General features: G+C 39.8%; 1 protein-coding gene across 1 annotated transcript in view; it reads left to right on the top strand.

Moving 5' to 3' along the window:
• The window catches only part of HIPK1 (homeodomain interacting protein kinase 1), a 51,866-nt gene extending 26,081 nt beyond the window's left edge, over positions 1–25,785 (top strand). Inside the window, exons 4-16 of the mRNA XM_080800545.1 lie at positions 2,739–2,858; positions 3,682–3,768; positions 4,458–4,642; positions 4,951–5,113; positions 6,070–6,295; positions 10,290–10,411; positions 11,291–11,425; positions 14,047–14,189; positions 14,601–14,783; positions 15,828–16,034; positions 17,528–17,769; positions 19,375–19,505; positions 20,849–25,785. Coding sequence (XP_080656671.1) covers positions 2,739–2,858; positions 3,682–3,768; positions 4,458–4,642; positions 4,951–5,113; positions 6,070–6,295; positions 10,290–10,411; positions 11,291–11,425; positions 14,047–14,189; positions 14,601–14,783; positions 15,828–16,034; positions 17,528–17,769; positions 19,375–19,505; positions 20,849–21,337 — 2,433 coding nt within the window. The 3' untranslated portion in view covers positions 21,338–25,785. The remainder of the gene's footprint in view (positions 1–2,738; positions 2,859–3,681; positions 3,769–4,457; positions 4,643–4,950; positions 5,114–6,069; positions 6,296–10,289; positions 10,412–11,290; positions 11,426–14,046; positions 14,190–14,600; positions 14,784–15,827; positions 16,035–17,527; positions 17,770–19,374; positions 19,506–20,848) is intronic.
• The last annotated feature ends 1,660 nt before the right edge of the window (positions 25,786–27,445 follow it).

Here is a 27,445-nt window from a genome sequence, read left to right as displayed (position 1 = left end):
TGCCAATTCAGTTTGAATATTCAGTGTCTGTCTCCCTCACTTGACTGCAGGGTTTATGAGAGCAGGAACCATATCTATTTTTAAAATCACCAGTGCCTCACTCAATAAGTACTTCCTAAAAGAATGAATGAATGTATGTGCTATATATAGTTCTATTCCACATGATAAACTTAGGGATATAGAGGAGCATATATACTGTATTTGGTCATATTTAAGACACTACTGACTGAAAGATACACCATTTTTCTGTACCTGTAAGAAAGAATGCTGCCAGTTAAACCATGACAGTTATCAGTTGTGAGACATATCTTGATTTCAAAGATAATAGTGTGAAAAAATATGCCTCTTAGAATCAGTGAAATGTAATTTTTTTAAAGTGAGATTATTTAATTTGTAATCTTGTTTTTCTGCTTGGTATGCTGTGAAATATCTTTGTGTGTCAATAATTAAACTTCTTGTCACTTATTTATTTTACTTATTTTGAGAGCATGAGCATGCACATGTGCGCAAGCAGGGTGGGGAGGGGCAGAGGGATAGGAAGAGAGAATCTTAAGCAGGCTCTGTGCCTAGTGCATCTAGTCCCGACCTGGGACTCGATCTCAAGACCCTGAGATCATGACCTGAGCCAAAATCAAGAGTCCGATGCCTAACTGTCTGAGCCACCCAGTTGCCCTTCTTCTACTCTGTTGTTTTAAATGTCTGAGTAGTATTTTATTGCACAAATTTTATTCTGGATTTTAAAAAATATTTCACCATTTTTGTACGCAAAAGAAGTTCATATTTAAAATATTCTTATCTAGGGGAACCTGGGTGGCTCAGTGGGCTAAAGCCTCTGCCTTCAGCTCAGGTCATGATCCCAGGATCCTGGGATTGAGCTCTGTATCAGGCTCTCTGCTCAGCAGGGAGCCTGCTTCCCCCTCTCTCTCTACCTGCCTCTCTGCCTACTTGTGATCTCTCTCTGTCAAATAAATAAATAAAAAGAAAATCTTTAAAAAAAAGTGTTCTTATCTACATTGAAAAATTTTTTTTTTCTATTTGGTTAATGCTGTATTGGCTTCCATTATGTAGCTCCCACAGATTCAAGAGTGATATCCTGGTGTTACCTGAAATTGTCTCATGAAAGCAGGCCAGATTTGGCCTACAGGCCATAGTTTGCTGACCTCTGCTTTACACTGTTAAAAAATTGGTGAGGATCCCAAAGAAGTCTGTCTAGATTATAGATTATATCTGTTAGTATATACTGCATTAGAAGTTAAAACTGGGTGCACCTGGGTAGCTGTCAGTTAAGCATGGGACTCCTGATTTTGGCTCAGGTCGTCATCTAGGGGTCATGAGATGGAGCCCTGCTTCAGGCTCCACATTTAGCATGGCATCTGCTTGAGAGTCTGTCTCTCCCCCGTTTGTCCTCTACCCCTACTCTGGCTTAAACACACACTCTCCCTCTCAAAAAAAATTAGTAAATAAATAAATTAAATCTTTTTAAAATAATGAAATAAAAAAATAACTTAAAAAAAAGTTTTTAGGGGGAGAGATGGGAAGTAAGATTTATTTCCTGGCTTACAAGTTTCTCTCTAATTTTATCTTAAATACAGCCATTCAAATATGGAAAAGGTGGTTAAAAAAAATTACCTCTTGTATCACTCTCAGTAGTGGAGAGAAAAGCAAATCACCTCTTCTGTTGCTTTCTTGGGTCTTTGGAATTGTGGAAGCAAACAAATGTTGAACAATAAAACTGCAAAATTTTTAAAACACAACCATATACAAGCACATGTTTCATTAGCCATCAGAGCAATGACATCATCACACATCCTCTCTGGAAATCTCTATTGTATACCCATAAGGGAATGAAAAAGGCAGATAACTTCTGAGTATTATTTAAAAAATAGTTTTGGTTTGTGGACTCCCTGAAAGGATCTTGGGGACCCTCAAGGCTCCCCAGACTAGACTTTGAGAGCTGCTAGGTTAGTTCATAGTGGGTACTTAGTAAATGTTGGTTGAATGAACACACTGCCTGCCCCCTAGTGATGTAGGGGTAGAGAAACTAAATTAGTATTTAATTTTATGGTATGAGAGAGAAGCTCTATGGCAATTTAGAGTAGGGAGCTAGAGTAACCAAGGAAAAAAGAAGCTTATAAAAATGTTTTCCTGGGGGCGCCTGGGTGGCTCAGTGGGTTATAAAGCCTCTGCCTTCAGCTCGGGTCATGATCTCAGGGTCCTGGGATTGAGCCCTGCATCGGGCTCTCTGCTCAGCAGGGAGCCTGCTTCCCTCTCTCTCTGCCTGCCTCTCTGCGCCTCTCTGCCTACTTGTGATCTCTGTCTGTCAAATAAATAAATAAAATCTTTTAAAAAAAATGTTTTCCTGATCTTTTCAATTTGGTAATATGTCAACAAATGAAACGGAAAAACCCTTGTGATCCATGAGATAGTTTGTTGGAAATTATTCTGTTCTGTCCTAAAAATCACCTGAAGTTTTCTGAACTTTGTATTAGAGGTCTACAGAAAAGCAAAAATGTTTATACACAAAATTTTCAAAACTGAGTTTTCCTTGTAAATGACAAATACAGTAACACAGAAATAACTGAATAAATATTTGGGAATCACCTGTGAGTGGGTTTGCATATTTATGTATTTACAGATACGTTTTATTTGTATTGATTTGGCTAGAGCTAATAATGTCTTAGTGTAGAAGTTTTTAATATTTTCTCTTTCCACTTCAAATCAATGTTTTAATGTTTCAGATTCGTTACATTTCACAAACACAAGGCCTGCCCGCTGAATATCTTCTCAGTGCTGGGACAAAAACAACGAGGTTTTTCAACAGAGATCCTAATTTGGGGTATCCGCTGTGGAGGCTTAAGGTCTGTCTCCCCAACTATACTACCCATTCCTGTACTCCTTACTCCCAGCTTTTTAGTTATTAAGTTCTTGAGGTGGACGTGGGAAAGGGGATGGTGGTGGTGGCAATGTATGTTTGCAGGAAGAAGTACTTAGAAAAATTATCTCATTGTACCCATTTGACCTGATCCTTAGCTAAAAAAAATAAATAAATAAACTAAACACCGTTCAGTTGTCTGAGGTTCTTTTGTATATTTGAACCAGCAGCTGAGAAGAGGGTATGGAAAACAGTGTTCACCATTAAGTGAACGAGAACAGGAAGAACGAGAATAACTTAGCTATGACTGTTTTTTAGAGAATTCTGAGAAAATATGAGAAAAAAACATAATTTTCTAACTCACCATGTTAAGGCCTTATATATTTTCATGAAATAAATCCCTGCTTTTTACTTCTGAATCTACTCCTTTAACTTGAGAGATCTCAAATTAATTTGAGTAACTTTGTGACTCTCTGTCCCTGAGCCTATTTAATAGTTAGGATTTGAAATATCATTTCCTTTGAAAGTAGCTTTAAGAGAAATATGGTAATGACCCTCTTACATGACATCCTTCAGGAAATGTGCTACATCATTGTTTCCACATTTAATTTAGCAGTATTAAAAGAATAGTCAGATATCCAGGTCCTATTCATACGCCAGAAGATTTTCTGGCTGTAAATTACTTTCATATTTGCCATCTCTGATTGACAAGGTGACGACACCTGTTTCTTTGTGTTTTGGCTTTAATTTGAACAAAATGTGAAAATAACGTACAGATGGAATTTTTTTTTTAAATCTGTATTTTATAGACACCGGAAGAACATGAATTGGAGACTGGAATCAAATCAAAAGAAGCTCGAAAGTACATTTTTAATTGTTTAGATGACATGGCTCAGGTGAGTATTGAAAGTTTCAGGAAGCCAGATATTTCCATATCTCTTAATCAGAGACACACTTCCATTGATTAATTATATTAAAGATAGATTCAATCTGTTATCTTCTAGTACATTTTCATTTTTTAGAGATAAAAGTTCATTAATATTCTGCCACGTATTAAAAGAACATTTGAATCCTAACCAAGATACTTTTAGAATTATGTGTTCTCCCTTGCTTTTGCTTAACTGATCTTTTTGCCTGTCAGTATTTTGAAATACTGTTTTTGAAGATTTCTTTACTGTCCATTTTCTCTGCTAAATAAATACATAAGAGCTAACATTAGTTGAGTGCATATTGTGTTCCAAATTCTGTTTAAACACTTCATATTTATTATGTCACTTAATCTTTTCAACAATAGGAATTTTTAAGTAATAATAATTGCTTTCATTTGTTTGTCCAAATTTTGAATGAAAAGATTCATTCAGCTTTATTCTACCAACACACTCTACCAAATTGAAGATTTTATTTAGTTTGTAAAAAGAGTTTCCACTTGTGAAAATGATTTTTCTGGAATAAAAAGAATTTCCTCAGGTTTTTCTCTTGAAATCTATTATCTGTTTATCTATCTATCTATGTATTATGCATATGCTTAGTATCAACATTAAAGGTTAAATGATGAAGTGTGATATTTCTAAATTTTTCCCGGAAGGTAAATATGTCCACAGACTTGGAGGGAACAGATATGTTGGCAGAGAAGGCGGATCGAAGAGAATATATTGATCTGTTAAAAAAAATGCTAACAATTGATGCAGATAAGAGAATTACTCCTCTGAAAACTCTTAACCATCAGTTTGTGACAATGACCCACCTTCTGGATTTTCCACATAGCAATCAGTGAGTATGGTCTGGGGCACTTACCATGATGTGGTCCTGTGTTACCATCTTACAGTTAAACAGAGTGATCACATGAGCAGCGGCCTTGGTACTTGCATATTTGGCTCACTGATGCTTTCCTTTCTCATTGAAAAAACATGAGATTAAAAATAAGATGTCTCTTTTTTCTCTTTACGGTTATAAAAACTCTCGATTCATTTTATCTAAATATACTTGGGTAGAAATGTTGATCCGTATTCATCTTGAGTTTTTGTTATGTTTTTAAATCTTAGCATACATTTTACTGAATCTTTAATCTTTCTTTTCAGTGTTAAGTCCTGTTTTCAGAACATGGAGATCTGCAAGCGGAGGGTTCACATGTATGATACAGTGAGTCAGATCAAGAGTCCCTTCACTACTCACGTTGCCCCAAATACAAGCACAAATCTAACCATGAGCTTCAGCAACCAGCTTAATACAGTGCACAATCAGGTATTCAGTAAATGATTTTGGAAATTCAAACCTAAGAGGGGTAGGAACTAGTTAAGAGTACAGGTTGAACAAAAAAAAAAAAAAAGAGTACAGGTTGAGATAAAGAAACCAGTCTTTGCTTTGGTGATCTTGTTATTTCTGAACGAATTTTCTGCATGGCGAAACTGATGGAAGACCAGGTGGACATGACACTTACCAGTAATGTGTCACCAAAAACTAAATACAAAGGCCTAATCCAGGTCCTTATAGTCTTCACCTAGTTTCATAAGTGGACCATAGCTATTGTACTACTTACTGCTGTTAGTTGTACTGACTTTAGCCACTGACTCTCCCTGTTAGAAAGATTTTATATTTCTCATTACATGTGTTGAAAGGTATTTCCAATAATTTTTTTCTCTACTGTACATTAGATCCTCAGAACTCATTCATCTTGTAACTGCAAGTTTACAGTTTACCTTTGATTTCCTCCACCCACTTTCTCTCCCACCTGCTGCCCTGTCCCTGGCAACCACCAGTCTACTCAGTGTTTCTATGAGTTCAGTTTGGGGTTTCCAATAATTAACTTTAAGAGTGATTTTGCATTTGTTTGCCAAACAGTGATATTTATATTTGTTACTGAAGATGTGAGCTTCCTAATTTCTTAGCTAGGTCTACCTTTATAATGAGATTTGGTGGTATCTCAAATCCAGCAACTTTTTATACAGAGAGAAGAGATAAGGGTTTATCTGAGACTGTCCTTAGTACAGGACTGTTTTTGATTCTGTGTTTTCTTATTCAACCTTATAGTATGCCTTAAATTTAGAGACTGGGAAAATTTCTTAAGCAGAGAGTTATTTCAGGGACAGTTAATACTACATTTTAAAACTTTTAAGTTTTTCTGGCTAGATTCTGCATGTGTAAAAATACTGTTATTTCTGCTTTATGTCCATATACAACTATTATCCTTTTGTTTTTAGGCCAGTGTTCTAGCTTCCAGTTCTACTGCAGCAGCTGCTACTCTTTCCCTGGCTAATTCAGATGTCTCATTGCTAAACTACCAGTCAGCTTTGTACCCATCGTCTGCAGCACCAGTTCCTGGAGTTGCCCAGCAGGGCGTGTCCTTGCAGCCTGGAACCACCCAAATTTGCACTCAGACAGATCCGTTCCAACAAACATTTATAGTATGTCCACCTGCTTTTCAGAGTAAGTTGGGAAACTCCTGTATCGAATAGTATCATATCAGACCCACAGATCTTGCTTTAGGCAGGTCCTTAGTAGGTATCTAGTTGTTCAGTTTTGATCTTGACAGGTTTAAACTCTGTCTCTGAATATGAAGATTTACCCTTTTTACATTGGTTATTTATTTAATTTTGATATTGTCTGACACATTATGGGAGTTCAGTTAACTTTTTGTATTTGAACTGCCGTGATATCAATTTCTTGCCCACTGAGACCTTGTGCCAGTGTCCTGTATCTTGTTTAAGTATGTATCTCTCAATATGCAGAAATACTAAGCTTGAAGAAATTTGTTGTAAACAGAAATTCTATATTGAATCTTACTTCCTTTTTTTATTCCATTATTAAATAAAATTAACATTTCAAATAAAAGGTAATTTTATCCTAAAATGTAAAAATTATGCTTAAGAATATGTAACCTCATGAGTTACATTCAGAAATAAAGATTATTATTTATTGAACTGAAAAATTCTACAAGCTGAGGTACTTTTGGGGAGTACGTTTAGATTATCTGCTTCAGCTTATGAATCATACTGTTCCTGCAAACTCCTATCAACAGAGGAACAGAATAGCTGAAGAAAGAGGCTCTGACCCCATGCGTTGCAATAAGATTTAAAATTTCACATTCCCATCCTTCCTCATTTTTTTCATTGTTCTGTAATTCAGTCCATCCAGTTCCTTTTTTTCTGAAGTACGGGAAATGTGTTTATTAATATGGTGAGCCAATTAAAAGGTTAAATTATTTGAGGATATTTTCTGATAGCACACTTGACTTTCCCAACAGAAAGTCATTGTCTGTACTCTGTGGTAATAAACCAGGATTCAGTCTTGTCATAGTAGAAGCAGGTAGCATTTTTATCTTTTTACTTCAGTTACTTATTGACTGTGACTCTCTTGTTTGTTTGGTTTCTGACAGAGTCGGAGCAAGCAGAAGGAAAAGAGGGGCTAGGGGAGACTGAGAGATTACCGGGAGGACAGGAGAGCGATAGCGATGTAAACCAGGGAGAAACCACAGGGAGAGCGGAGGAGCAGATTCCAAACCCGTAAATGCAAATTTAGCCTAACTTCCAAATAATTTTCTGGTATACTACATGATAGTAAATTCTATGCTTTGGGTTGTCATATGTTGAGTGATTCTTCTACTGAAATTAGCAAACTAGCCACCCTCTTCCCCTTCACCTTTTCCAAAGTGAGTCTCACAGGAACAGTTTTCAGATGTGAGCCTCTTAAGTCTTCTGCTGCTTCTCAGATGGTATTTATGAGACGAGGGAGAGCTTTTTGGTTCCCTTAATTAAAAAAAATGTAGACTCAATATAGAGGGGAAAAGTGGTGTAACTCCTTTTGTTATAACTAGGTAAGTATAAGTTTTGGAAATTTTTTTCTATTTAGGAAGTCCGAATAACCTGAGGAGCCTAGAGCAAATTATAAAATTTCCAAACAAAAGGGAGTTTTTAAGTTAAGGTAATAAGGATGAAAATAGCTGATAAGTATTACTACACGCCAGATAATGTTCTATTTGTACTTGTATTAATTCATCCTCAGCAAACAATCCTAGGAAGTAGGTAATGTCAGTATGCCTAATGTCAGTAGGTCCCATTAAAGATGAGAAAATTGAACCCGATTCTTTCATCTGCCCAAAGTCTTACTAACTAGCTAGTGGTAGAACTGGGACTTGAACCTAGGCAGTGGGGTTTTGAAATACGCTGTACCTCCTCTTAGCATTTAAACTTAGCTGTAAAGGTTGTCAGTTGGTTTGCCAGCCCAGCCATATGCTGGTTTTTTCCTAGCAGTCCTGTATTCCAGGTTGCCTCTTTTTCTTTCACCACTGCTTTTTTGCAAGATACTATACTTAGAGGAAAATGACCCTCATCAATTAAATTGTTCTTTCCATACTTCATGGTTTTTTATTTAATGGGTTGTATTCAACAAAAACAAAACAAAACAAAAACAAAAATTTGAATAATTTCTTAGTTCAGGGTTCAGGGAGAACCTTCCCAAAGTGTTGCCTTTTGTTAATTCTTGGTTTTCACTTGTAGTTTCCTAAAGAAGCAAGTTTTAAACTAGCTTAACTGCTGTGGTTTAACCTAAATTATGAAAGCAATCTGATGGTTATTTAGTTGCATTTTTAGGTTAGTACTCTAAATACTACTTTCTGTACTATTCCAATTGACCAAAATGGGTACACATTTTGCTCAATGATGACTATTATTTTGTAATTTTGTCCCCTTTTACTTCATTATCCTGAAACTTACAGGTGAACTTCTGTCATAAACATTTCTTCCTAAATTTTACCTGCCTTTGCTCTTTGTTCCTGCCCATTTCTAGGAGGCTATCACAGTAATGTTGTCTTGTAGTTGCCATATGTCCTGGGAATTTATTTTTTTTTTATTTTTTTTTTAAGATTTTATTTATTTATTTGTCAGAGAGAGAGAGAGAGAGAGAGAGCGAGCGAGCACAGGCAGACAGAGTGGCAGAGGGAGAAGCAGGCTCCCCACGGAGCAAGGAGCCCGATGTGGGACTCGATCCCAGGACGCTGGGATCATGACCTGAGCCGAAGGCAGCCGCTCAACCAACTGAGCCACCCAGGCATCCCTGTCCTGGGAATTTAGACAAGAATTTTGAAATTGCTTAGCTATCTTACTAGATAGCATTGCCTTATGAAGAATGGCTGGCAGATTTTTTTTCTAATCTGGATATCTGGATTTGTTACCTTTTATTTTTATATAAGTAGCACTTTTTTAAAAAGTTATTATTCTGGTGTTTTAATTCTAATCTTACTAGTCTCTCTTACTTTGTGTATTTCTGGATTGTGTTTTCCAGTGTGACATCTTACTGCTAAAATACTTGTAAATCACTGAAATGGAAAATTGGAAGGCTTGCTGAAAACCACAGTATTAGAGTTTAGGAGTTATGCTTATTTGGTGTCTTTATAGTAATATTAAGAGAAATTAGTTGTTGGTAGCTTAGAAAGTGTCACCGAAGAGTATTCTAATTAAAATAATACGTTTGTGTTCTCACTTCACCAAACGCAGGCATTAGTGAATTAGAGAAACTTCTATTAGTAGATAATAGAAACTTAAATTCTCCACTTTGATAGGGCAGGTTTAAAAGAAAGCTTTGAAGTCTCTCTTTTCAACTCTTGGCTAAAGGGAGAACTGTCCTGAGCCCCTTTTTTCCCCAGAATAAGAAATTCCCATTTGGAGGAAACATTCATTCAGCATTTGTGCCCAGTACAAGGCAACAAAAATTCTTGATTTTCTTAGCTATGCATTAGTTGTAAAAGAGCCTTATTAGAAAGCTGTCAAAGGCAAAGGCAGATTCCTAAAATAAGTAGAAAAAAAGTGTTTCTGTAAATCCAAATATCTACTTTTTAAATATTTTTATCCTGGGTTATAATTTCTTCAGTTCATATACTAGTTAAAGATAGAATGTATAACTAATTTGTGAATTTTTTGAGGAGTAGGGTAAAACATCTTAAAATATTCTCAAAGGGTAACTTAGATGATAAATAATGATAATTTTTTTCTTAACTTAGAGTCATAACTTACCAAAAGTTACAATTATTTTAAGTCTTCACTTTTAATAGATTACATGTAAAAAATGGATTAAAAGGTGAATGTAACCTAATAAGTGTAGATTTTTTGTTTCTTTGCTTTTGCATATGCTATTAATGGGAATGGGACACGTGTTAGTTTTAAGTGTTGTAGGACAAAAAAAATTTTTTTTAATTCCCTTAAACCATCCCTTTTTGTATCAAACATCTTCCCATGAATTTAACCTGAAAGAACCAAACCAGTCTCCCTTTTCTTAGCCCCCTAGACTTCTATGAAACTCCTTTGTATTACGTGTCTAGTACTAACCTGGGTGGTGGATTATTTGAACAGAAAAGCTAAAAACAAGAAAGTCCCAAACAAAGCACAGACCTCGCACTGCACTTTAACTGTGGTGGTGTTTTCTGCAGCTGGACTACAAGCAACAACAAAACACTCTGGATTCCCTGTGAGGATGGATAACGCCGTGCCAATTGTACCCCAGGCGCCGGCCGCGCAGCCGCTGCAGATCCAGTCGGGAGTGCTGACGCAGGTAACAGCCACGGCAGCTCGGACACTCGGTGTTTGTCCTCGAGGATGGTATTTGCTTTGACTGTCAGATCTTTCTTGGTTATGATTCAGTGGACTTAAAAGGAGACAGCTCTAGAGGAATGATTCCTTTTTCCTAACACTATTGCAACTCAGACAGTGTCTTCCTTAGACTTACAGGGATAAATACCCTGACCCTGAGAAACTGTGTTTTGAGTAAATTCACTCCGACTTTGTGGGATGTAGTTAATTTTTTATAGACATGGAGTAACATTTTGATTCTAAAGATAAAGTTGCCCTTTTGTCCCCTTCAGTGGCCCCTTTGCTCACTCTTTCAGAATGACATCATGGCAGAGAGGCAGCATCAGATTAGGATGCCTCTTCAAGTGTTACATTCCTTCACTCTGTGTGTTTAAGCTATAGGAAGCCTTAAAATTTTCTACCTGCTATGGGACATGCAACTAAGATGGGCAGGAACATCATGAAAGACTTACATAAGCAACAGATACTGTATTTTCAGTTCTATGTGTAAATATTTGTGGCCCATGACACAGAAGAAATTTGGAAGTCCAAAAACTCTTCTCTTGAGAGTAGGAAGAAGAGGAATTATTAATACATGCCTTTGTTACCTGAGTTTTGTAGAACCGATCCTCTGAATCTGGCCCAAGAAGGATTCCTGTACTTGATTGCTTTAGGCCCTTGACATTTGATCTAGTAGGCTGATGCCGTGCAGAGTTGAAGGGGCAAGTTGTGTTTGTACGTGCATTTAGGTGATACAAAATGACTGCTTGTTGGTAATATCTTGGGGGGAATGAGAACCCTTCTGAATCCAGATAACCTGCCTCCGTGTCTGTTTCACTCACCTGCCTGATCTACGTTGCAGGGAAGCTGTACACCACTAATGGTAGCAACTCTCCACCCTCAAGTAGCCACCATCGCACCGCAGTATGCGGTGCCCTTTACTCTGAGCTGCGCAGCCGGCCGGCCGGCGCTGGTTGAACAGACTGCCGCTGTACTGGTAATTCCCCTCACTTGATTGTGTTACTAACGGAGTTTCTTTGGTTTCTTTCTTTTTTATTTTTTCCTGCTTGTTTTTGTTCTGTTTTCTTCTGGTTTTCTCATTTAAAAAAAAAAAAAATTAACTTAGTCTTTGCAGAGGGCATGGAAGCATGTGCCATCTTGTGGCTGTGTTCTTGCTACATCTTTAATGTCTCATTGTTTTCCTCCCCAACATTTGCTGAAGCACTGTTTGATTCTGATATTCAGAGTGGCTCTGTAAGGAACCAGATCCTTTTATTTTTCTTTGCCAGCTTAGTGTGATAAAAGCTCTTGGTGTAGCCTCAGAAGAGCTTCAACACTGTATCTGTTTTTTGTTCTTTTACCCTCTGATCCTTGAGAATAAAGGAAATGGCCTTTAGTTTGGCTCTGCTGCAGGTATCCGGATGGCCAAAATTTGAACTCCTTGACAAGTTAGCTTCCTTCTTTATTTGCTATTTTAAGCTTCTAAAATTTTTGTGCGTGTAGAAATGTTTAAGATGCTCCTAATTTATTGCTTTATCACTTGATGTTAACTTTTCTTCTATGAACATATGAAGATAACTCTCTTTGCCACTCATGATCAGTGGCAGCTGATATCTTCCATTTAAAGATGTTCCCTGTAGAATTTTTTTAGATCGTATTTCATTTGTTGGTTGAGATTAAATATAAACTCATTTTTAGGGGTTTATGGAGAAATTAATGACTTTACAAATAGGTCTTTATACAGAGATGAAAATATGGCTGAAAACCCTTATGCTAATACAATACCTTTGTGACTAAAAGTCCTGGGGAAAAGTCACTAAATGCAGCAGCAAATGCAATAGTATGGGGCTTAGAGATAGGAAAAATGAGTAGGACCTCAAGGTGTATTTCAGGATTTGTACCCTTCAGAGTGGTCTTTGGATGTGTTTTGGTTTATTCGGGGGAGTTAGAATTGTTTATTGGACATCCAGCATTTCATTATTTGAAATTTAAAGCTAGGTAAGCATTTGAAAACCTTATTGATACTACTGAATACTGATTATCTGCATCTTTTGTGAAGGGGCTTTTAAATTTCCTTCGTTGTTTCTCAAGGACTCTGTGTGAGTGTAAACACTTCCAGAAACATACTTTGGTTGTTGGAATTTGTTTGGTTTTTAGTTTAAAAGCCTTTGTCACCTCCAGATTAATTATATCATGAGCATAAAACCTGAGTGCAAGGGAGTCAGATATATTTCCAATTTGATTGATCCAGGCCACTGGTTCTAACTTGCTCACCTATAGTTTTGAGAATGTTAGTTGATACTCTCCTTTGCTGCTTCTCTTAAGTTTGCACTAGTCATTTGCTAAGCTTTGCATATTTTTGTTCTTCCTCTGTCAAAACAGTTCGTCGCTTGGAACGCCAGATTTCTGCCTCACGTTGGAATGTTATTTCTTGCTCTGTATTAAACTACATGCTTTGTCTTGTGCAGGTGTTGGCTTATGGAAAGACGCATGGTGTGACTTAACATACTTCTCTTATTTTTTGTTTTGTTTTATTTTGTTTTAAATTCTGCTTATGGTAGCAGACGTGTTTGCAGTTTCTCTGCTTTGAAGGCTTCTTGTTTGGAACCGGTATTTGTAACAAGTGGATCTGTTACTTGCAGAAATATTTTTAAAACAGTGTGTTGATGGCCTTGCAGTTTGAAATTTAAGAAAGAACCATATGTACCCTAGCATTGTAGGTGACTGTACTGTAGAATTTTAAAGTTTAAAAAGGAAACTTTCAAATCTGTTCCCATTTTTTAAGAAAATGCCAGAATTTCTGTAAGAAGTTCAGAAAACATATTTGTTGCTGCCTATTGCAAGTACTTGTTAAAAACCAGAAATGATGTATTTTCTTGTAGTGATTAGTTTTTATGTTGAAGTATATTTTTATAAATGATATGTTAAACAGTATATTTTAGATAACTATTAAACAAAATATGGTGCTCCCTGCATCTATTTTGGAAATATTTTACTTACTGCCTTATTTAATTCTCTCATATGGCTATATATGATGAAGTTGGCTTTCTGTTTCTGGCATATGCTTGTTTGCCAGAGGATTTTGGCCTTTGGTCATTCACATCTGGCTTCATGTTCGAAGTTCTACCCTTTTAAAAAGGCATAATTCTCCCCCTTTGTTTTATGGGTTGAATTGACCTGATGTCTTAACTGATTGGCACTTAAATTTTAAAATTCCTATCTTTAATCTCAAGGGAGCTGTCTTAACTCTCTCTAGGTGTATTTTTAGAATCCTTGCAAAAATGATATTCCATCATTTAACCGGAGCTTACCTCTGAACTTTTCAGACTCTTTGACTCCACAGTATAATAGAGAAACTCTTAACCACAGGGATCTTCTTTTCTTTAATACCCTGGTGGTCATGTTACAGAGGTGGCCCAGAGAAAGCAGTATGTTCTCTTTCCCTATTCATAAGACTTGTAACCTTGAGCCCCTCTGACTTTTCTTTTTTGATCTCTGCAAGTTAACAATCTACAAGCAACTTCTTTTACAATATGAATTTTTCTTTCATCTAAAAAACAAAAGAAAAAGCCAAGAATGAGTCAAGTCTGGATCTTTTTTGTGTGTGTTTCCTTACAGCAGGCTTGGCCTGGAGGAACCCAACAAATTCTCCTGCCTTCAACTTGGCAACAGTTGCCTGGGGTAGCTCTGCACAACTCTGTCCAGCCCACAGCAGTGATTCCAGAGGCCATGGGCAGTGGCCAGCAGCTCACAGACTGGAGGCAAGTACCCTGTGTTCCTCTCTGGGAGATCTGCAAGGGCAGATCCCTTAGGGTAGGAGTGCTTGATGATTTGGTCAGACTCCTAGGAAGAAAATAAAGGAAAGGAGAGACGTATCTCTGTTTCAGATTCTTTAAGAAAAGAACCCTTTTCAGGCTAGGAGATGGAGTAATGAAAAACTTGGAATATAGGAAAACATAGGTTCTGAGATCAGGAATAATTTACTTCAGATTGAAAGTCTTATGCATTTAGAAACCATGCAATGAAAACCAAGGCTTTGTCATCCAGGTGCCCAATTTAAAAAATAAAATGCAGCTCTATTTGGTTGTCTTAATTGCTTTTAATACCTATCTGGTCCTAATTTCCCAGTGGTTTAGGCATTCAGTCTTCTCTGTGTCTTTCTGTTGGTACAGGAATGCCCACTCTCATGGCAACCAGTACAGCACTATCATGCAGCAGCCCTCCTTGCTGACTAACCACGTGACGCTGGCCACTGCTCAGCCCCTGAATGTTGGTGTTGCCCATGTTGTCAGACAACCACAATCCAGTTCTCTCCCTTCTAAGAAGAATAAACAGTCTGCTCCAGTCTCTTCTAAGTAAGTCTTTGTTAGAGTTGGTAGTTAAAAGTGCCATTTTTGAGAAAGATGTCGCCAGCATTTAAAGGGCTGTGGTATAGACTTTTTTGGTGAGAAGCAGCGAGTAGCTGCCAAATTGAGGAAGAGATAACCTTTTCATTTGGGCATGCGTACCAGATGTGTCCTCCTTATGCAAATCCTTTCTCTCCGCTGCCACTTTGAATCCAGGTCCTCTTTTTTTTTTCCTTTTTATATGATTTTAAAAAAAATAAACATAATGTATTATTAGCCCCAGGGGCACAGGTCTGTGAATCGCCAGGTTTACACACTTCACAGCACTCACCATAGCACATACCCTCCCCAATGTCCATAACCCCACCCCCCCCAACCCCCCCTCAGTTTGTTTTGTGACATTAAGAGTCTCTTATGGTTTGTCTCCCTCCCAATCCCATCTTGTTTCATTTATTCTTTTCCTACCCTCCAAACCCGCCGTGTTGCATCTCCACTTCCTCATATCAGGAAGATCATATGATAGTTGCCTTTCTCCGATTGACTTATTTCACTAAGCATAATACCCTCTAGTTCCATCCACATCGTCACAAATGGCAAGATTTCATTTCTTTTGATGGCTGCATAGTATTCCATTGTGTATATATACCACATCTTTCATCCATTCATCAGTTGATGGACATCTAGGTTCTTTCCATAGTTTGGCTATTGTGGACATTGCTGCTATAAACATTCGGGTGCACGTGCCCCTTCGGAAGCCCTCTTTTATGCCAATGTTTTTATTTTTCTGCCCATGTTACATTGGGAAATTTAACTATGGAATAAAGGGCATACAAAAATAAAATTTACATTGTATTTTAGGGTTCTTGGCCCTGGTGGAAACCCTCTTTTAGAGCAGTTTGTTTAGTTTTTATTGAAACTTCTATAGTCAAGTGTATTGAATTAATGATTAGGTGGAAAGGAGTCAAAGAACAAGTTGGAAAGAGTTCTGGGGAAAAGGTGGATAATTTTGGGGGCCAGGGACTGAACGGTGTTTCTTGTGGCCTTTTTCTGCAGGTCTTCTCTGGATGTTCTGCCTTCTCAAGTCTATTCTCTGGTTGGGAGCAGTCCTCTCCGTACCACATCTTCTTATAATTCCCTAGTCCCTGTCCCAGATCAGCATCAGCCAATCATCATTCCAGATACTCCCAGCCCTCCTGTGAGTGTCATCACCATCCGCAGTGACACTGATGAGGAAGAGGACAACAAGTATAAGCCCAATAGGTAAGATAGGTGAATGGCTCCCTGACCCAGTGGCTCCTACCCTTAGTCTTAGACCCTTGGTTTCAGACAAGTGGTCCAGTTTGGGCTATGAAAGGAAGGACTAAAAATTGGTATTTTGGAAGTGTGGCCTTGGATGCGTGAGTCAGAACACTCCAGTTTCCACGACTGAGCATCATGTTAAATCTGTCTTTTCAGATACATTAGCTGGAAGGGGAATATTAAGTTGCTTAATATTAGCTGCTTTGGCTTGGAATGCACATTATACCATGGACATGATTCCCTGCCTTTAAGGACCTTTAGGGTCTGAAAATAGATGCCATAGCAGAAGCACGTAAACAACAGTTAATTGGAAAAGTCAGTAGATAGGATGTTATTTGTAAATTCTTAATCTGCAAAGGCCACTTTGGAAGAGGTGCAACTTGAAGTAGGGCTACTTTCTTTCTCCTTCTGCTTTGTGGTCTGAAAGTTGAGGAATGTCAGTACCAGATAATTTCCTCTTATTTCAGCACCTTAATCCAAGTTCTTAACTGGGCAGTTAACCAAGAGAGAGTGGATACCTTGAAGAACTGTTATATATACCTCTCTCTTAGTGGGAACATAGTTGCTTTGATTGTTCTGTGTTGTATGCTAGGCATAAAGAAGAGGGAATAACCCCACGTTTACCTGGGGAGGTAGGGTTCACACATGACAGTAACTGAGAAGACTTTGCAGAGTTACATATGAATGAAGTTTAATGCTTGAAAGAGCGGATTTAGAATGAAGTACCTCAAAAGAGGTATTTACAAATGATACTTACAGTTACAAAATGGTATTTACAAATGGGATGTAGACTTGAAACTAAGCATTGAAAGCGGTTTCTGAACTGATTTGGGGAAGAGAAAAGGTAAACTTTCCAGTGAGGAAAAATGACTGTGGAGTGGCAAAAAATGTGTAACCAGCAGGATTGCTTTGACTAGAGCCAAGTCTCTTAAAAAAATGAGGAAAAATTAAAGTTAGGAAGGTGGAGTTCAGTTTATGAAGGAACATTTAAAAAAAAATATGGTGAGAAGTTTGTTTAGACATACCAAGGTATCATTTATATAATTTAGCAGGATGATACGGAGAATACTATAGAAATAACCGTGAGTGGAAATGGCTGAGCAGCAACGTGGAAGAGTTGTTAGAGCTGTGTATCTGACAGCATTCTGTGCCAGCTTGAATCCTGTCTTCACCATTTACCACTTGTGTGACCTTGGCTGAGTGTCTTAATCTCTCTGTGCTTCAGCTTCCTCATCTGCAAAATGGGGGTTATAGTGACGACTTCATAGAAGTGTTGTGAGGATTTAGTGAGACCTATGTGGAGGGTAAGAATAGTGCCTGATGCAGAATAAGAGCTCAGAAGTCTGCTGCTGCTTGTCTTACTCTGTTGCCATTATCGTCCCAGCAGGAACAATGATCATCAAAGAAACATTGCTAAAAGGGGGCTGAATTTTCACGTATTTTCTTCTCCTCAGCTCTGGCCTGAAGGCAAGGTCTAACGTCATCAGTTATGTCACTGTCAATGATTCTCCAGACTCTGACTCTTCCTTGAGCAGCCCATATTCCACTGATACCCTGAGTGCTCTCCGGGGCAACAGTGGACCCCTGGTGGAGGGGCCCGGCAGAGTCACAGGGGATGGCGCCGGCACCCGCACCATCATTGTGCCTCCACTGAAAGCTCAGCTCGGTGACTGCACTGCGGCAGCCCCGGCCTCAGGTGAGCATTCTCACAGCCACATGGGAATTCTGTCGCTGTTTGTGTCCTGAACGTGTCGCTTTAATCTACTTATGCCAACGGTAGCAACCAGTTCCTTAATTCAGAAATCAGTTCCTTGGGATGTGAAAAAATTTTTGGCGATCAGTTTATCTTACTTGGTTTATTTTGTTCAGGTTAACATAGTGGTGAATTTGTAGTCTCAGAAATGTACTCACTTTTGATGGGAGAACACAGACAAGAGCTGTCGTACAGCCGGGAGAATCAGCAGGCGAATTTTTTTGTGGTGATTTTTTAGGTGATTCATATTTGATAATCCAGAGTGAACAGGAATTGATACTATTTTTTTTTTTTTTTGAAAACAGTGTGTACTTAGATCTTTTCTTACCCGATGTCATAGCAGTGATACTTTGTGGTTTTATTATCAAGCTGGCTTCCTCCATCTTTTTTGCTGTTAGATGCTGGGCTTAGGCTCGCTGCTTCAGTTACCGGGTAATGCTAGCTGTAGTAACAAGCCGCAGATCTCCAGGGCTTGACATAATAAAAGTTTGCTTCTCAGTCACATGACTTCCCAGTGCTAGTGCTCCTGGTTGGTGGGCCTGCAGTGAGTCAAGGATCAGAGCCCAGGAATCCTCAGCCTCTGATGAGAAGAGGGAAGAGTTTGGAGGAGGGACACACATTGCTTTAGCTGTTGAGCCCTGGAAACAGTGCATACTAACCCCATGGCCCCACCTGGAGGCTGGGGGGCCCAAGAAACGGAGTCCTTGTCTAGGCAGCTGTTTTCCGATGGCAACTCTGTACACCAAAGGAGGGAAGCATGAATTTTTGGTGTCAGTATAGCTGTCTGTGCTGTACTTAACGTAAATTAGTGTTTTACTCTGAATTGTGTTACTGCCAGGGACATGAACAGGATTCTGATTTTAGGATATTGTGTTAAGCTTCGATATGGTCCCCGCCCCCCACAGAAGTGGGTAGCTGTCCCATTGAAGATAAGGCAGAACTTCCTGATGCCAGGCTACTGAACGGTGTTGTTGGAAGCTCTGTCCACTGTTGGGTCCAAAGAATAGAGGCTACTCCACAAATCATTGAATAAATGATTCCGTTTTCCTAGTAGGACTACAGAGGAAACAAAATTTTGAAATTGAAAACAAAATTTTGAAATTGATCTTGCTTATATCCAACTGGCCTGCAGTTTCTTAGAATTTGAAGCTAGTGAGTGCCCAACAAATGTCCTAAGTATTACCAACATCTTATTCAGCTTCCCATTGCCATTTCTATACTTGTTTAACCCCTTCCTACATAAAACTCTAGGCCCCTTGGTGTCCCACTGGTGTTTGTATTTCCAGTAGTGCCTTGCACATTATAAGAGACTAGATAAGATTTACTAAAGTGAATCTTTGGAAGATCCTTTATGGAGCTTTGTAGCAAGCCAGAAAAGAATGGGTTGTACAGTTTTTGTTTCTCTGGTATAAACATAATTGAGGAAATAAGATACACATGAAACCTTAACTTTTGCAAACCTCTTTCAGATGTGGACTGATGAATATGATGCCATCTGAGGTTTAGCTGAGGCTACTCGTAACTCATTACGGCCGACCCTTTTTTTAGGTCTCGTGAGCAGTAAGACCAAGCCAGTGGCCTCAGTGAGTGGGCAGTCATCTGGATGCTGTATCACCCCCACAGGGTATCGAGCTCCACGCGGGGGGACCAGCGCAGCACAGCCACTCAACCTTAGCCAGGTAAGCGCTAGGGGCTGCTGCCTTCTGTTTGGGGCCCTCCCTACTGTCATTCTCTGGAGACCCCTGCTTCTGGCTGGACTGCTGAATAAAGCCAAATGAAGCCCCTTTTGTGTCAGACCATTTAGTGTTCTATGGCCTGCGTCATGTCTGCATGTGCTATGTCCCTTTATTCCCTCTGTAAGTGTGTTGAGGATGCACATTCCAGGTTTTCCATCAGACCTCCTTAAGCTGTCCTGGAAGATTAGAGAAATGTCTGGAATTTAGGAAGAGCCTCGGGTGCTTTAGTCTATGCCTGCTTCTGTACCACCACATACTTTCCTCCCAGGTCCTCTTCCTTTATCGCCCAGGTCATAAATAACCTTGAGCATCACACCGATTACTTGAGGCAAGAGACAGTGCAAAGCTTTGTGGCCGCTTCATCAACTGGTTCTAGTGCTGTGTGTTGCCTTGAGTCTGAGATCCCCCCCACAACCACTATGTGATCTGATAGGGTGGGGAGAGATACTATTCTGCTTGTAAAAGAGGTACTATTTATTCTTTCTTAAGCTAAAATTCTGGTGCTTGTATGATGTCTACCAGTAGTAAGAAAGTGTAAACATGAGGATGTAACTGTGTGTGTGTGTGTGTGTGTGTGTGTGAGAGAGAGAGAGAGAGAGAGAGAGAGAGAGAAAGCACATGCAAGTGCAAATGTCAGTTCGAGTTAGTGCATGTGTTTTAGGCTCCACAAGTCAAGAGGGATATGAAGAACTTAGAGGAGAACAAAAGAAAACAATGGCAAGAAAGAAAGGTTAGGAAAAATTCAAACTCCCTGGCACCAAAATAGGGTGAGTTGAGTCAACCGTTACTAACTTTCAGGAGTGGGTAACCCTGTGAACTCATTTTTTTTTTAAGATTTTATTTTATTTATTTGACAGAGAGAGATCACAAGTAGGCAGAGAGGCAGGCAGAGGGAGAGGGGGAAGCATGCTCCCTGCTGAGCAGAGAGCCCGATGCGGGGCTCGATCCCAGGACCCCGAGATCATGACCTGAACCGAAGGCAGAGGCTTAACCCACTGAGCCACCCAGGCACACACACACACCCCGGCTCCCCCGTGAACTCTTGATTCCCCCATGGCCTCTGTCATACTTAAGAGCAGTTTGCTGGTATCTGGGCTGGGTTAGGATCTGTTCTGCCAAGAGGTGCAGGGATGGAGGCTGACTTCTGACAGCATTGCCAGTCTGGGAGATTCTGTGCTGTGGCAGCCCAGGAACAGTACAGGTTAGAACCTCACCTCTCCACTTGGCCTTTGGTCCCCGAACCGGAATGACCTCAAGGTTCCTCACCCCCTTCTTCCTCCTTCCAGAACCAGCAGTCATCGTCAGCTCCAACCTCGCAGGAGAGAAGCAGCAACCCTGCCCCCCGCAGGCAGCAGGCGTTTGTGGCCCCGCTCTCCCAGGCCCCCTACGCCTTCCAGCATGGCAGCCCACTACACTCGACGGGGCACCCACACCTGGCCCCAGCCCCTGCTCACCTGCCGAGCCAGCCTCACCTGTATACGTATGCTGCCCCCACCTCTGCTGCTGCATTGGGCTCCACCAGCTCCATTGCTCATCTCTTCTCCCCCCAGGGCTCCTCAAGGCATGCTGCAGCCTATAGCACCCACCCTAGCACTCTGGTGCACCAGGTCCCTGTCAGCGTTGGGCCCAGCCTTCTCACTTCTGCCAGTGTGGCCCCTGCTCAGTACCAACACCAGTTTGCCACCCAGTCCTACATTGGGTCTTCCCGAGGCTCAACAATTTACACTGGATACCCACTGAGTCCGACCAAGATCAGCCAGTATTCCTATTTGTAGTTGGTGAGCAGAGGGAGGAGGGGTCATGGCTGTCTGTTCCTGGCCCTGAGTTCTTAATAACAGGCTATGATGAACTCCTCCCTTAGGCCCCTCTTGAAACTCCTTAGCCAGCAACTTGTTCTGCAGGGGCCCACTGAAGCAGAAGGTTTTTCTCTGGGGAACCTGTCTTAGTGTTGACTGCATTGTTGTAGTCTCCCAAAGTCTGCCCTATTTTTTAATTCTTTATTTTTGTGACAGCATTTTTGGTATTTGGAAGAGTTCAGATGCCCATCTTCTGCAGTTACCAAGGAAGAGAGATCGTTCTGAAGTTACCCTTTGAAAAATATTTTCTCTCTGACTTGATTTCTATAAATGTTTTTAAGACCAAGTGAAGCCCCTCTTTATTTAACTTTGTTTTATTGTAATTGCTGGTCAGAGGAAAAATGCTGATAGAAGGACTTGAAATCTGGTAACAAGTGAGAAAAGAAAAATCATCACTTTTTGCTTATTTAAAAACCAAGACTTAATTGCCTCTTTTAAGAGCAGCTTACACAAGTCTGTATTTGACTATCAGGCATTTCTCCTCTCAAAATTTTACCTTTCCTTATGGGACATTAGACTACAATGTTTAGTTTGTTTTCATGTCGTGTTATACTTACTGGGCAATTGTTATTTTTGCAAAACTGGTTATATACTGCTCCTTATTACTCTTGGGATTCTCTCAGTTGCTCCTGTGTTTATTGTAAAGTAGTGTTAAAAAGGCAGCTCACCATTTGCTGGTAACTTAGTGTGAGAGAATCCATACCTACCGTGAAAGCACTAGGTATTACTCTTTTTAAATGAAGTACCGTGCATTCTTCTTAAGTTATTTTTAAAAAGTATTTCTCTCTCTGATTCAGCTTAAATTTTATTATTGGAAAAGCCATTAAGGTCGTTATTATTGTATGGTGGTGGTTGTCTTATTATATGCAAAATCTCTTTGTATTATGCGATACTGGTATCGATGAGCTTTGCCTAAAGGTTGTTGGCATTGGTGAGCTTTGCCTAAAGATTAATATGAATTTTCAATAATACACCTCTCTCTCTTTGCCTCATCTCTCCCTTCTGTTCTATGATTTATTTGGGGAGAAAGCTAAAGAATCTGAAACCAGATAAGAACGTTGTGTATAGCTTTTATACTTTAAAGTAGCTTCCTTTGTATGCCAGCAGCAAATTGAATGCTCTCTTATTAAGACTTATACAATAAGTGCATGTAGGAATTGCAAAAAATATTTTAAAAATTTATTACTGAATTTAAAAATATTTTAGAAGTTTTGTAATGGTGGTGTTTTAATATTTTGCATAATTAAATATGTACATATTGATTAGAAAAATATAACAAGCAATTTTTCCTGCTAACCCAAAATGTTATTTGTAATCAAATGTGTAGTGATTACACTTGAATTGTGTATTTAGTGTGTATCTGATCCTCCAGTGTTACCCCGGAGATGGAATGGATGTCTCCATTGTATTTAAACCAAAATGAACTGATACTTGTTGGAATGTATGTGAACTAATTGCAATTATATTAGAGCATATTACTGTAGTGTTGAATGAGCAGGGGCATTGCCTGCAAGGAGAGGAGACCCTTGGAATTGTTTTGCACAGGTGTGTCTGGTGAGGAGTTGTTCAGTGTGTGTCTCTTCTTCCCTTACTCCTCCTTCCCTTATTGTAGTGCCTTATATGATAATGTAGTGGTTCATAGAGTTTACAGTGAGCTTGCCTTAGGATGGACCAGCAAGCCCTTGTGGACCCTAAGCTGTTCACTGGGATTTATCAGAACAGGATTAGTAGCTGTGTCGTGTAAATGCATTGTTGTCAGTTTCCCTGCCGACGTTGAAAAATAAAAGCAGCAGCTTTTCTCCTTTAGCACCACGTCTACCCCTTTCCAGTCTGGAATCTCAGCTGAGTTCTCACAGAAGCATTTTCCCCACGTGGCTCTCTCACGGTGCATTGCTACCTTGCTTCTGTGAGAATTTGGGAAGCAGATGAGAGGAGTCAAGCCAATATGAAATATATGGTTGTTTTCTTTTTCTTTAAAGTATGTGCAATCACTTTTAGAATGAGATTTTTCTTTTCCTTTTCCCATGTGGCAGTCCTTCCTGCAAATAGTTGCCATTCCTAGTAAAATATTTGCTTGTTGGAAAAAAACATATAACAGATCTGTTTATACCAAAGAGCCTGTTGTATTGCTTACCATGTCCCCATACTATGAGGAGGAGTTTTGTGATGCCGCTGGTGACAGGGAACTCACAGGAAGGTTTCTGAGCCGGTGAAGAATATTAAAAAGAAACTAAAGCCTGTTGAGTCATCGGGCTTTTGACGTTTCTTTTTAACAACTTGAATATTCTTGGGGCTGTGAAATTGTCCTTGTACTCTCAGCTCCTGCATGGATCTGGGTCAAGTGGAGGGTACTGGGGATGGGGATGTTCCTGCCCATAAAAGATTTGGGGGAAGAAGGTTAACTCTAAGATAGAGAAGTGTTCCATCTGAATTGAAAATTATGTACTTGAGGGCTAAGTCTAGGACTGGTTCTTTGTAGAGATGGCGTCAAGGAGGTGCAGGATGGAGATGGGAGATTTCATGGAGCCTGGTCAGCAAGCTCTGTACCAGGTTGAACACCGAGGAGCTGTCAAGGTATTTGGAGTTTCTTCATTGTAAAGAGTAAGGGCTTCCACGATGGGGCACATAGTCAGTACAGCCTACCAGGAACATGTTGGTGTTTTCTGCTTTTTCTCTTTTCTTACTTCTTTTTTCTTTTTTTTTTCCTTTTCTTTTTTCTTTTCCTTTCTTCTCTCTCTTCTTTCTTTCTTTCTTTCTGTCTTTGTTTCTTTCTTTCTTATTTCTTCTTGTGGTCATTTTCCTGAGTTGTGTTTGCACCGCTATATTGGTGAAGATACCCAAGCAGCTCGTATAGTTTCCATCACTAGTTTTACACATTTTTCTGGTCAGTGTGTGTGATCTTTGTGTTTCCCTTTTTGCCAAACATATTTTGATTTTCTTGTTCAAAGGCAGACCTAGTTTCTAGAAGAAACATTTTTTATTCCTTATCTTTCCTCTACAAGGGATAAAGATTTGTTGTTTTTGTAACAAATGAGATATTGGGGGGCGGGGAATACAAAACACTCCACTCCTGCCCCCCGTCCAATAAGTAGATACCACTTAAGGTGCAAGTGTTAACTAACTTCATGGGGAAAAGACAATACCCAGAATGTGTATTGTTATCTGAAACATCTGTACTAGCAGTTGTGGCTTTAAGAATTTTAGAAATTTTTAGCCTTAACCTGCAAATTGGCATTTCAAATTTACCAAGATAAAAATCCATCTGTGTCTGCTGAATACAGTGCTCAATGTGGCTTTAGAATCTGTCCCTGGGGCTTCACATTGCCAGCCCTGACAGGATGGGGGGAAGCCCTGTGAATTCAGTGAGTGGCTGGCACCTAGTCATAGTGGCCTAACCTCAGGCCAGCTTCAGGCTTTACGTCCTTTCAGAACTTGTGCTTCCAGCTTCTCTCCTTCAGGGTGAGAGAGAAAGTGGGGAAGGCTTAAGTACAGCCACTCTGGGCTCATCGGGCCACTTGATCACTCCAGAGTTTTAATAGCTCCCGGGAGGGGACACTGGCGTCAGTGCTCAGCTCAGATACCAGCCCCAGAAATAAGAACTCCATTTCACACAGTTCTGGCCATCCATCATCCTCCACTAGAGGGGCTCAGCTTGACTGCCCTGAGCCAGGCAAGCACAGTAATGTGTGTTTTATTCAGCATTATTCTGCAAAAACCCACTGGTTAGGTTGGTTGGTTTTAGGATAGGAAATGAAATGCCTCTCAGTGACAGGAATGGCCCAAGCCTGCTTCCTATTTTGGGTTTTGGTTTTTTTTTTTAACTGATGGATGGTGCAGCATGTCCACATGGTTGTTTGTCGCTAAACTTTATATAATGTGTGGTTTTGATTCAGCTTGAAAAATAATCTCACTACATGTAGCAGTACATTATATGTACATTATATGTAATGTTAGTATTTCTGCTTTGAATCCTTGATATTGCAATGGAATTCCAACTTTATTAAATGTATTTGATATGCTAGTTATTGTGTGCGATTTAAACTTTTTTTGCTTTCTCCCTTTTCTGGTCGTGCGCTTCCTTTTACAACAAGCCTCTAGAAACAGTTTCTGAGAATTATTGAGCTATGTTTGTAATGCAGATGTACTTAGGGAGTATGTAAAATAATCATTTTAACAAAAGAAATAGATATTTAAAATTTAATACTAACTACGGGAAAAGGGTCCATTGTGTAAAACATAGTTTATCTTTGGATTCAATGTTTGTCTTTGGTTTTACAAAGTAGCTTGTATTTTCAGTATTTTCTACATAATATGGTAAAATGTAGAGCAATTGCAATGCATCAATAAAATGGGTAAATTTTCTGATTCATGTGGCTGTTCTTGACTTCTGTTAGAGGGGTGCAAAGGGGACCAAAAAATGGCATCTTTGGAGTGGCTAAGTACATTGCATCTGAACATCAGTGGCGGCTTAGGGGCAAATCCATCTTTCATACAAATATCCACAATGGAAATGAATCGGAGTTGGTAGAAAACACTGCCCAAGAACGGAGTGTCCGGGCCCTAACTGAAGATCATCTGGTCCTGGCCCTCTGAAAGAGACAGAACTTCTGACCCAGGATAACTAAACTTTGTTTCCTAGCACATTCTACCAACTATCTGAAGTATCGTAATGAAAATCAGAGCCACCACAGAAGACACTATTTTTTCCAACTTTTAAGCTGCATTGTTAGAAGTCCTTTTGGAGAAGGAGCCCCTCTGATTAGATTTCTCTTGATTCTAAAGTGAAGAAAATTTCTGCTGATAAAGAACTAGAGATTTGTCTAGATCAATCAATGCAGGTCTCTGAATAAATGCTATACTCACTTGGCTTTTGTTTGACCCGTGTTTCAGGCCACATCTACCCTATAGTGGCCATTAATTCATTGTGGGGTTCTGCAGTCATGGTTGGGATATAGAGATGAGACACATTTAGAAACACTTCTGGACCATAACCAACTGAAATGGTCAATAAGCTCTTCTCTCCCATTGGTAGGGAAGTCAGAACACATTCATTTTGATTTAGACTGCAACACATTATATTTTTCCAATTTTTTTTCCCTAAATAAATGAACGTGAAACGAGGGTGGACTCACTGAAAGTTCCCCAGTTTTGGTAAGAGAATATACCTAGAAGCGTTCAGGTAAGAGAAAGCCAAGTAGAAAGGCTCTGCCATCAATCTCACTTCAGGTAATCAAGAATTAATTTAACTAGTCAGTGATCTGGGTTTGTTTTTGTTTGTTTTTAAATCTCAGTTATATTCTCTTCCTTAGGCTAAATCAGAGAAAGATTGGGATAGCCCCTTAAGTAGTTGGGTAAGTCTGTGGGGGAAATCTGTGTTTTAATGATGAAAACCCCTGTAAACTCAATCTGCTTGACTCGCTTTGTGGAAAATTTTCCACAGGACGTGAGGTCTAAGCCTTGGTTTCCCTGTGAATCCTGAGATGACACCAGGTGCCTATCACAAGATGGCGCCAATGAGCTATAGAAGAACGTGGTGTAGCTGGGACCTCTGATCTTTTCTCCCACCTCTTCCCTTCAAACCTCATCTCTCCTGCTTCCAGCTTCCACTCAACAAGGCAGAAAACAATTCTTGCTATTATTGCTGGGAAGGGAAAAGATTAATGATGGATGTTTCTTAAGAAGCCAGCACTGACTGGAAGGAAGCATGCATTCTCCTAAAGCAGGAATAGAGTTTACTGAGTGTACTCTGGGGCCCCTCCCTCCTGCTGCTAGCTCCTTTTTCTGGGTGACTGCCCGGAAGCCCTCTGCCCTGGGGTTTCATCTCCTTCCCCTCTCCTGGGGAGCCTGCAGCCTAGGCTGGAGGCGGTTAAGGCTTCTGGCTGCTCTGCCATAGGGCCATCTGTGTTTGATCAGTCCAGGCAGAAAGGAGTGGGTGGGGGCTGTAAGGAGACTGTGAAAGCATTCCAGAGTAGTGAGAGAGACCCGAGATCCAGAAAGAGAGAAGGCACCGCCCCCACCCCGCCTCCA

The sequence above is a fragment of the Martes martes genome (assembly GCF_963455335.1).
Source record: "Martes martes genome assembly, chromosome: 4".
In the NCBI taxonomy this organism is placed as follows: Eukaryota; Metazoa; Chordata; class Mammalia; order Carnivora; family Mustelidae; genus Martes; species Martes martes.
Note: the sequence above shows the minus strand (reverse complement) of the source record. Positions and strands in the feature narration are given on the sequence as shown.